At 38.9% G+C, this 12,240-nt stretch overlaps 1 protein-coding gene across 2 annotated transcripts in view; it reads right to left on the bottom strand.

The window, feature by feature from the left end:
• Nucleotides 1–12,240, bottom strand: part of adck1 (aarF domain containing kinase 1) — a 75,991-nt gene that overhangs the window by 26,242 nt on the left and 37,509 nt on the right. For both annotated transcript variants that reach the window (XM_046412358.1, XM_046412360.1), the window contains exons 6-8: nucleotides 4,873–5,031; nucleotides 3,452–3,610; nucleotides 1,788–1,904 (exon numbers count right to left, since the gene is read on the bottom strand). In XM_046412358.1, coding sequence (XP_046268314.1) covers nucleotides 1,788–1,904; nucleotides 3,452–3,610; nucleotides 4,873–5,031 — 435 coding nt within the window. The remainder of the gene's footprint in view (nucleotides 1–1,787; nucleotides 1,905–3,451; nucleotides 3,611–4,872; nucleotides 5,032–12,240) is intronic.

The raw sequence follows: 12,240 nt of genomic DNA, 5'->3' as shown, positions 1-12,240 counted from the left end.
CACTAGCCGTCACTGCCTAATACCATGGTACCTTTAAGCTCTCTAGGTTATTTAGGTATTGTGGTTGTTTTTAATATGCAGCTGACAAAAGTACTGTGACTTTGCTGCATTAACCATCACTGTGATGAATAAATATAATTCAAACAGCTTGAAAAAATGTGTCATAAATTTTAAAAAGGTTCTACTGAAACACTGGGAGTTTACCAATGCAGTCCACTCAGTGCATGCAGTCATATCTTAAATCTCACCAATATGGAGGAAATGCAAAAAAATCGGGCCAAAGTATTGGCCCATTCTGGTCACGTCAAGAGGCCGAGCTCAGAGGAAAGTCTATTTGGGCCCTCATCCATCTTGTGATTAAAAAAACAGACACAGAGTCTACTGCCACCTAATAATCCTATCCATCCTGTCATTCTGTGTGTGTGTGTTTTAATATGTCCTCTATCTGTCTCATCAGCTGTCTTCTAACACTCATCATCACTGTTTAATGCTCAGACAGTGTGTCCCTGTGAGTTCATGTGTACACATGAAAAGGCCAATAAATGATTTACTGCGTGCTGTTTATTTGTCATTGTCTCCTTAATCATGTTTGTCATGTGTGTTTGTGTGTGTTTCATGAAAGTTGCCGCTACATTGGGTAGCATTCAAAGATGGGGTTGTTGCAGTCAGATGAATCAACAAAGACTTTACCATAAAATCTACTTAGGAAAAACATGAAAAGCATTAAATGTATCAATTTCCTGTCTGACATGTAGTTAAAACTCCAGTGCCAAAGCAACAGCTATTCAAGTAACTTAAATAATCCTGTGAATAATCCGAAAATGAAAAATTAAAATACTGTGGGTTAGTATTTGGTTGACAATTACTTTAATCACTTTGGTAATTATGTTGTGATTGTGTTCTTCAACATTGCGGGTTACCAAGTGTAACTGAATAAGCATCTGTTGAATAATCATGTAGAGCACAATTGAAAGCAAATATAAAATCTGACATTTGATGAATTGTTGAATTCATTCATGAAACACTGCATTCCAGGAGTTCTTTGGACAGCCAACACAAAAACTATGAAGATGTCAATTTGGCGCTTGTAAATTGTGATGGGCTTCGTTTAAATTTTTTTTTTTTTTTTTTTTACTATTTTATGATTTTGTGGAATAAATAAATAATAAAAGAATATTAGGTTAAAAACAATTGTTTTTTTAATTGCTAATGAAACCAAAAAAGTCAAACATAAGGACTGTCTGAATTTAGCTGCGATAAAATGTAGTAGCAATAGTTACAGTTTGATGTGAGTGCACATTCTTACACAGAAGCTTAAAAGGATGAACGCCTCGTGTCATTACCATGTATCTCCACAGGAGGCCTTTCATCTACACTCCTCAGTCGTCATGTGTGCAACGCATGCATGTGATGCAACAGATCAGAGCTTTCAACACAGGCTGTGTACATGTGTAAATTAATATATTTTTGAGCTCTTCTGTTATGTGATGAACTACACTGCATTGTGCTCTGTTGATATATGGGTGATCTACACTCTGAATGCATCATGAGAAGATGGAGGGTTTAAACTGCGGCCACTGCTATCCTGCTGTTTTTGACAAGCTGTTACTGTGTGTGTGTGTGTGTGTGTGTGTGTGTGTGTGTGTGTGTGTGTGTGTGTGTGTGGGTGTGTGGGTGTGTGTGTGCGTGTGCGTGTGTGTGAAAGCACCCGGATTGTCTGTCAATAAACTATTAGCTTCTGTAACCTACACAGCCTTAAAGAGAGCGGGCAGAGCAGCAGGCAGTACCTCATTGACATCGATGCCGTGTTTTTTCATGTATTCTCTATCGTTGACCTGCCCCCCCTCAGCAAACTCCATGGTCAGGATCCTCTTTGTGGACAGGTTCCAGTGGATCATGGGTACCTGTAGAAACAGAGGGACATCTTTATTCATTTGGCTGACAGTCTCCCTAGATTTCACTCTCCTGTGCAGCTGTCCTACAGGTGTACATTAGATTATAGGTTTGGGTTCAGACAGCCTCTTGCACTCTGGTAAAAAAAAAAAACAAGATTACTGAAACTCACAGTCCTCCAAATTTCTACTAAAGCTTCTATCTCCCTCCCTCTTTTTTAATAACAAAGAGTAACATACAATATGTTCAGGTAGCCTTTTAAATAAATCATAAATATGCAATATATTTGGAAAAACTTTAGAGTACCTATATGACCACAAAGTGATTTATTAAGAGGTTGAAAATCATTTGAATTTGATGCATCAATTCAATACACTGTTAGTGAACCCCATGCTCATTAGACTGTAAGCAATCTAAAATTTTTTTATTTTTATTTTTTAATCCACAACTCGCGGGTAAGTGTGTGTACTTGTGATGGCACCCGGGATTTATATCCAGTTTTAGCTCTGTGTTTGGTCTGTTATGGCTTCACTATATGTTATTGTTCAGTGGTTCATTTTGGTTACGGCAATAAGACATACAGTCACAAGCCTGACATTCAAATTTACTTGCTTTTCACTGTGTGACCCTGTAAAACATCCGATTTCTTGCATGGCCTGCAGACTCGCCAGACATGTCACCCACTGAACATGTTGGGGATGCTCAGTGGGATCAATGTGTGATCAGTGTTTGAGCGTCTTTCAGCTCCTGCCAGTACTGAGCAACATAAGCCTTTTGTGTGCAGAAACAGTCTTAAATCTCTTACTTTGACGCATGAAAACAGTATCAAAACCAAAAGTGACGTGTTAATATTTTTAACTATCCTAAAACATCTGCTTTAATTTAACAATTTATCACTGATGACTGAATGAGAGAGAAAACACATGTTTTGGTACAAAGGAGTAGTAGGGAGCCTGTCAAAACTTTGGCAATTTGACTTTTTAATTATGTTAATTTGAGACTCAACTCCAGCCAGCTGTTTTACTGGATGTATTACACACAATTATCTTTAACTCTAGAAAGTCTTATGCTTCTGTCTCTATCACATTCTACCTTATACAATTAAAAAAAATTTAGTTCTTTGAACATCTAACAAAGAAATTCAGACGGAAAAAGAAGCCTAATTCGCATTCACCAAGTTTCCATTAAGAAAAAGGACACCAGGAAATTGAATGATAATGCACATGAAGTCCAACTCTGTCTAGCAAAGGAAATATGATTTGCAGGGTTCTGCTAATTCTGCTCTGTTAGAATTTAGGAAGAGCCGACAAGCAGCACAAAAGAAGCTCTCTCTCTTTCTCACACACACACACACACACACACACGGGAAAGGTCTGGCCTCTATTAACTGTGTTGAGTATAGTTTAAAATGCTGAGGCCTTAAACTGAAAGAAACAGTCTCGGATTATTACCAGATATTTGCTAGTATGTGTACACACATGGGACAAACAAGATCAACATAAAAATAAAAACGGCTATTATTATAACAGGAAGCCAAGTGGAAAAAGTCACATTTTACCTTGAGAAAAGGGAAGTGGGCCAACATCTTGGCCACCCTCTCAGCATTGTGTCCCTCATTTAGGAAGTCTAGCTCCAGCGGCATGTTCTTCTTAGCCTCCTCCACCAACCATATGAAGGCAAAGTCCGGGAAGAGCCAATGGACAGCCCTCACCAACACCTTCAAATTACTAATCACAGTCAGCCTAACTGTCAAGTACAATAAAACAGGCATGTGCTTATGCAGTGGTGTCCTCTCAAAGGCTGTTAAATGCCTGTGTAATTTAGGAAGGAGAGAGTTGATGAGATTCTATAAAGTCATACAGGGTAATTCAAGTCTGAGGTGAAAACTGCAGTTAAAGCACTCTATACACAGTACATTAAATGGAAACCATTCATCGGTGATGTTGCAGTTGTGGCCTGCAGATCAGCAACACCAAAATAGGTTTATTTTGTTACCTGTGGAAGAGGCACTCAAACTGTGGATCAGTTTATCAGTCATGGTTAGCACCAGCCAGCCAATGACACTCAGGTGCCCAAACAAACATCGAAACAGTTTTTGCTTCTTATTATCACTCCTCCTGTTCATTCAGATCTATATGTAATGCTACCCCGAATGGTGACGGATAAAAGACTGCCCCCTTTCACTTACACTGGAAGCGTGCCTTTAATGTTTATGGATATTTTAATAGCCAGTATGAAAAAAGAAATCTGTACAAATCTGTGGGTTCATGAACACAAAAAGGCAATTAATATTAAGACATACAGTGTGTCTACACAGAGGGTGTTTCTGATGTGTCGACATCTGGTGGAACAGACATACCATTATTTTAATCACAAAGTCTGCAAAGGCCACGTGATGGCTGGTGCTATATGTATGTAAATATGTCCCAATGTGCATTTAAAGTCAATTTTCTTCCATTTTACATGCAGATACAGCGATTGTGAATTGGGATCTGAGCACTGCCTTAATGTGGCTGACCTACACAGTAACTCACATTAACATTTAAGTTACTAATTACTACTTAAGTTTGATTGCCAAGAAATCTTAGTGGTACATTTGATCCTACCTTTTCTATTGATCAGGTTAAAGAAATCATCAAACCGTGGGGTTCCTCCTGTGAATTCTTCCTTTTTTTTCCCCTGTAAAAGGCTTTTTTGGCAGAGTTTTCCCTAACCACAACTGAGGGTCTTGTATGATTTACTGATTGTGAAGCCCCTAGAGGCAAATTTGTGATATTGAGCTTCATGAAAAAAACTGACTTACTATGTCTTTTTCGTTGCTTGCACTTGTTGCAAGTTGCATGTTATGTAATAGCAAAGAGAAAATGAACAACCACTGGTCCATATTTGAGGCCAGTATTCTCCAGTGTCAGGGTTTCAGACCTCTGACACCTAAACATTTCTTCACTTATTGCCAAGTAGTTTATCAGAAAGACTCACCTCCATCACTACTATGTCCTTGGAACTTTGTCTCTGGACTTTGGGGTGTTGGACTTTGACTGCCACTGTCCTCCCATCATGCAGCACTGCCTTGTGGACCTGGGCTAAGGAGGCTGCACCCTGAGGCTTCTCCTCAAAGGAGACAAATAACTCTGACGGCTGCAGGTGAGAGATACGAAGGAAACGAGCAGAGGGTAAATGAGGGATAGAGAATGGTAAAGAAGATGGGAGGGAAAGGGTGGGGAAATGGGAGTGGGAAAGGAGTTAAATCATCAACCTGATCAACTCTATTTACAAGCTATTATAAGATACTCTATAACTGAAGGAGGCTGAACAAATTACAGACATGGGTGTACATGTAGGTATAAATGTGATTAATTCTCTCAATTTCTGCTTTGGCAAAGTATAGATTTGTTATTTCATGGCAATAACACACCAAATCAACTGAAACGAAGTGAACTGATTGATGTGCAATGATCATAGTCTTAGGCTTGTGTTTGATACAGCTGAACAAGTTTTAACAAACACTATGTCTACTGTGCGTTCTCAAGCCCTTAGTTGCTTCAGTTGCAGAATGAAATAGGCCTTTATATGAGACACACTTCATTATCATCTTTGTCCCTCAACTGCTGTTTTAATTAGCTGTAGGAACCTTAACACGCCCTCCATGTTTACCTGCTTTCTGGATAATTTCAGTATAATGTACATTTCCACAGCCCTAATTCCCTCAGTACAACAACAGAGTCATGTCATACATAACATGCTGCTGCTCTTTTAAAAGTAAATACCATTTTTGACATCTACCTCTACAATTAAGCCTACAGGAAGCAGGATAAATAATGTCCTTGGACCCTGGGAAGGCTTTTAATGTGAAACACCCATGCAGGATGAAGGTTTACTGAAGGTACCTTAAGAGCCACTGAAAAATGGCACAATTGGAACTACTGGAAATAATTAGTGGATGAAAACAGTATTTCTGTTCTCAACAGAATAGTGAGTATGACATGTCTCTGTTGTACTCACAAAAACAGGGCCTTAGAAATGTACATTATACATGTCAGTAATTCCACCACAGTTCAACCTTTTTTTATCCAGCATTTAATTGCTTGTGCTTATTTTAGATTTTGCCATCATTTAAATGCTGCCTATTTGAGAATCTCTCATTCATATTTTTTAATGTGACCATGACCATAATTACGGCTCAACACTTACACCATATCCTAAACAATACTTCAACAGACAATAACTTGGAAAATGTATTTTTAGCATTTTTAGTGACTGTATTTGTTGAATGTTAACAGTAATCCAGAAAATTGCCTAAGACCTTGTCCTGTGAGGAACATGTATATTTAGATTAATTAATTTTAAAATGGCAGCTTCATGATCATTATTTTTCTAATGAAATGGTGTATGGTGTCCCATCAGCTTTGTATTTGTGCACCTGGACTGTAACACTGAACGGCTTTATACATTCACATAATCACAACAAACAGAAATGTGTAATCAATATTTTCTAATTTTCTATGTGTGCAAATGTGGGATCTCAAGTGGGAAAGAACCATTAGTCTTTGCACTAATAACATTCTTTTTTTCCTGTTGCACTTAAATTATGTGTACATCCTATAGTACTGTGTGGTGTCAATGACAATGCCTGTTATTTTTTTTTAATGACCACAAATTTTTCTGTTTTATATATTTAATTGTATGACAAAGAAAGAAAGAGAGAGAGTAGATGGTAGATGTGACATTGTGAATTTTTAAGTAATTAATTCACTTTTTCAAGAAATTGCCAAACATTTATTCATAAATAAGCTGATCTATGGATCACAGCAGCTCTTTAAAAGGGGGACACAACTTTGACAACATTTACACTTAATTAAAGCAAAGCTTAGCAGAGAGGTTCTTGGATTTAAACCACATATATCTTAACAGCACTGCCTTCCTGCACACATGCTTAATAGTGCCTATCAGTAACAATGGCACCAAAGCAAGTGTTTTAAAAGACAGTTAGAATCAATAGAGCCCTGCGTTGTGTCATTACATACAACAAAGAACATGGAGAACATCTAGAGGTGCACCGATTGCAATTTTCTTGGCTGATTCCGATTTTTTTGTGTGACCTGTCAATTTATATGAACTATAATTGACAGCATATACAAACAAAAAATGCAAAATTTTACTTTCATAATAAAAGAAATGTGTAAACAATTTTCCTTTCAAAATAAAGTGCTCTGCAACTGGAAGGAGCAACAAATAATTAATTGAAAATGAGCTGAACACCTAACCTGACATATTACACTTTACTAAACAAAAACAAGTGCAACAGATTTATATAACAAGACAAATGTCAGTCACTGATCATTTTACAGTCTGTTCATAAATTCACCAGGGCTGAGGTTGTTGTGGAGAACTATGGAGAACAGCTGATCATTTAGGGCCATGAATTCCATCATTTTCCTCATAATTGCTTTGGTCTTTTCACTGTTCATACCAAGGAAAGACAGGAGAGGCTGCTGGCTTGTGTCTGGCACTGAGCTCTGGCTAGCTTTAGCTTTAGCTTTAGCAGCTTTTCCCTTGCTAGCTTCTTCAAACTGGGCATGTTCAGTTGGGTGATGGTGTTTTAAGTGTCTCATAAAGTTTGTTGTTCTTAACATTTTGTGGTAGTCCCCCCACAGTTTACTTTGGACTTAAATGTATTACAAATTTTGTCTTCTTCACTCACAAACTCAAGAACGTCCACGCTAGAGACATATTAGAGTGCAGCTGTGACGTTATTGCCTGTGCCGCTGTGCGTATGACAGGTGGCGCGTGGGCCGAGCAGGTTGAGAACCGTCCGATTTCGGTTGTATATATTTATATATGCGTTGGAAAAGTTATGTATCCAATAGGAACAAATGGGGTGGGACCTGAGAGCCACAGAGAGAAAGCTGGAGAGCACTGAGAAACAGACTAACACATGCAGACAATAACAAAATTTTAAATTATTATGAACCTCCTCTCACACAATGACCATTCTACATTATCAATGCCCTGAACTCTATATCAGTCAGTTTAGAGACAGGTGTATTTTAACCTCTTCAAGTATTAACATGAGTTTTGCGTTTAACAAGAGGGCACAGAGTGTTAGAGTGAATGCTGCTGGGTCTTCTTTCTTAGCTCTAACAGCAGTCCGTCTCCCAGTTTGTTTCGCTCTTTACAGTAATAACTGTAGCATTTACATATCAGTTGATGAGCCATCACATACAATCTGTTGATCAGCCACAGTGGGCTTAAATCAGGAGGATGGAAGCAATTACAGAAGGAAGGTTGATATGCATTTCCTCTTGTATAGTAAAGGTAATTCCTTTGAACAAACAAAAAAGAAGAGAAAAAAAAGAAATGGTATTTGACTTTGAACGTGGCCAAAACAAAGCCACAACAGTGTTTATCAAGAGAAACAGACCCAGTATAGATACTTGGAAACACAGGGAGCTGGAAAAAGCCTCTGGATATGGTTACAGATCATCAAGACCATGTGCAGTTTTTTAAGAACTGCTTTAATGACATCAGTCTTGGTGCTGACTGAGTACAGTATGGAGGCACATTTCTCATAATCTGAATATACAGAGACAAACACGGGGCTTGATGCAGTTACTTTGAAGACGGTTGCCTTTTGATACGCTCTGCCCTCCCACAACTCTCTTATCACAGCGCTGAGCATTTAGCACCCAGTGTGCCCTTTGCACGGAGGTAGTCCCTCATTAGCTTCCACTCATCTCTGTGGACACACAGAACACACACACATAAATTAGTGTGTGGGTTTGAAGGTTAAATAGGCTTCCCAAGGGACCTGGAGTCATTAGAACAGTATGCTTTGGAACCTCCACACTGCCTCGAGGCTTCCCTTCCTCGCAGAAACAAACCTGTTAACTGAACAAGAAAAAGGCAGCGTAAAGAACACAGCTGTACAATGGACCACACACTGTACAATGTATGTACACGACATAGCTGGCTTTTACCAGACAAAAGTTAACAAAGGCAAATAACCTGGCTCATTATTAACCTCTAAAGCACTATACCTACAGAGATGCCAGGAGAACAACAGAAGCCATACTGCAAGGGTACTCATCTGATTTGTTTTGGATTGTGTAATAATCTGGAACATCCAACTTTTACAACTAAAATAAAACCTAAACTGTCTATGAAAAGAGGAATAGGTAAAAACCAGAACTGCTACCATCACCATCAGCTCTCTGTGAGTAAACCACAATGAGTGGGTTCAGTCCGCTACTAGAGAGTCATGTCTTTTACCTTCCAGGTCATATTGCTAGACACAAACAGAGCATCCTTAAGTCAAACTTTCATTTACTTACTTTCTACAGTCAGTTTTAACAGTCATCTGGTTCATTTCGGAGGCACTACTTCATCACTGCACAGAACTGAACTACTCATTTCATTTGCACTACTGTCATTTGCACTACTCCGCCATTTGCACAATATTGTAGTACTGTTTAGATATCTTTTTTTCTGATTGTTTATATCTCTTATTCTGATTGGTTTTTTTATATATTTATATAGTGTTGTTTATATTTATTTGCATTAGGTGTTTTGTTAGGTAATTGGGCTTATACCGGGACCGGGGAAACTAATTTCGTTCCACCTCATGTTTCTACATGTGTGAAATGACAATAAAGCTCCTTGAATCCTTGAATTCTTGAATCCCTTCACCACCACAGACAGTGTTTGTTTTTACTCAGTTTGTGAATAGTCCTGTACATTCAACATGATGAGTACATGTGTCTTCAGAGTTATCAGGTAATAAATGACCTTCAACTATCTGCTCCCATGCAGCAGACACCAGTTTATACTTGCGTCTTTATTTGTAACACAGGCCCTCTCAGGAATTTGCAAGCTCAGGCAAATGCTATTACCACAATATCTGAAAGCTTGCCACTGTCAGTCAATATGTTTTTTTTATAAACTGTCAAATCAAAAGAATTGGCTCTTTTTTTTATTTGTCAGTGCTGTTTATGCATAGTACGAATGCATAAAACCATGATCCCTATAACTACAACTGAATGACTGAGATGGTTTCACTGAAGCTATGGTGGTCATATCACAAGACCAAGGCATAATACTGTATTTGCTCCATTCTTCTTCATCTACTACAGCATAGTATTTAGCATGCTTGCTGTGTGTTGGTTTTGGCTGGGAATAAGACTGGACATCTTCCTTCATATTCATACTTCAAACTGTACCTTGGGGGGAATTCCCCTGCTGTTTGTACCTAGTGAAACATAAAAAGAAGCTAATTTGAACACGATGTTGGCCCATCAGGTAGGGGCTGAACATGAGCCCTGTAGAAGATGCCATCGGATGATAAATTATGCAAGCAGTATGAGATCCTGTGTGGGAACAGCTGAGTTATTCATTATGCAAATATGCTAAATGGAATGAAATTGTGTGCATACACCAGTGTATAACCACTATGATGATGAGCAGTCAGTGGAATCTGACACACAAAGGGTTCTTTAATGGGTAAGGAAAGGTGTAATTTCTCAGGTGGGTCTGTCACTTTAAGCAGTGGTGAGAAATCTGAGAAACCACAGTAGATAAGTGGATCATTTTTTGATAATGTTAAAAAAAAGAAGGTCAAACCTCTGTCATGTTTGCAGTGTTTGCAGTTCTGGCAGAATCAATAGTGCTTGTAGAATTTGCTTCAAACACAGCCCTAACACCCAGTCACTGCCTATGTTAATCTCAGCTGTGAAGTTACTAAACATGGTAATGTATGCGTATGGGCCCTGCTCCCACAGGGCAGACCCATGGTGGCAAATGTTCCCCGAAATGAGTTATGGCACAAATAAAATGGCCCCTGGGGCCTCACAGTTGGATGGCAACACATTGGTGTGTGTCAGCGTGGCAAGGTGGCCATTTTGGCTGCTGGCGGCCAGCCACAGCCCCAGCTGGATGAAGATACATAAATCATTACAGAACAGAAGAGACGAAATGAGAGAGATTACTTTACTGAGGAGTATCCACTCTACAAACTCTAACATCCCTATTTCAATGCAACAGACTCAGTCTTAGTAAAGGGGGATTCTGTGTGTGATACTGTTTCATATGTGCAGAGGGAACTAGGCCGTTAGTTGAAACAGGCTTGTACTAGAGACAGACCTTTACTCCTTTACTTGTAATTTCTCATGCTTTATATTTCGATTTGATCATATTTTATCAAGAAGCTTTCTAATTCCCTGATCTTCTCCTGTTTTGATTTGCTGTTGATGTAAACTCAGAAGTTACTAATTATTTCTGATCACTTTTTTCACACATTTTACAATTTAAGTTAATAATACAGCCAATAAACATCACTCCTCTGAAACATGAAACTGCACTGCCTGATTACACTGACTGCTCTGTAGCTCCAGCCGGCCTGTAACTCCTACACACACACATTCTTTCTTTACTTACAAGCCACCTGGTTTCAGTTGTTACTAAGCTAATGCTACTGCTAGTTGTACATGGCTAACAAAGATGACAACTCAAAGATTTGGATAAAAGCTTGAAAAACACGAGTAGTCAATAAAAAAAACCTCTATGCACAAAAATATGAATAAAACTGGACTAATATTTTCAGCAGCAATCCAGTGTTACCCATGTTGTTACAAAACAGAACACGATTAGCAAAAAGGTTAAGCATCACGTTTTATTTTTTGGCTTGACAATCCCAGTTTGGTTATGAGAACATACTGCATCTTAACAGATGTCCCTACACTGATGCCACCACGCTTTGACAAGACCCCAACTACCCATGAGGCACTCATGTTTTCTTTTGTTATGCCTCAGCACCAACTAAATGTAATATTCAGTATGGAAACATACTCTGTTTGGTAAAACGACATATTGCACAAGCTGTCCTTTCAGCAGTTTTACTGAGGAGGCAAAATGACAGCCAGAACTAAGGCAAGGCTCTCCAAATACATGCACAGTGGGAATGCATATGTCACCACAAATGGTGTTGAAAACAGCGTGGCACCACACACGACTCTCCACTCACTACTCGCATGCGAGAATATCCAAGAGACAAGCCAATACATACACGTGTTCAAAATAAAGCATGTGTCAAACGGAAATGATGCTGCTCCCCCGGCTCCAGAGCAGCCTGGCACGGCTCATCAGTGCCACTTCTTCTCCCGCCACTCCAAAAGGGAAGAGGGCTGATTCATTCTGCTGTCGCCTTTGTAGGCAGCGGAGCTATATTACCATCTTTTCAGGGATAATGATGTGCCACACAGATACAGGAAGAAATCAAACTCAATGCACACCTTAATTTAAAACACAACTGAGAAAGAAGAGAAAAATGCTATGGCAGTGGCTTTAAATCACAGC

Source organism: Scatophagus argus, chromosome 15, assembly GCF_020382885.2.
Source record: "Scatophagus argus isolate fScaArg1 chromosome 15, fScaArg1.pri, whole genome shotgun sequence".
NCBI lineage: Eukaryota > Metazoa > Chordata > Actinopteri > Scatophagidae > Scatophagus > Scatophagus argus.
Note: the sequence above shows the minus strand (reverse complement) of the source record. Positions and strands in the feature narration are given on the sequence as shown.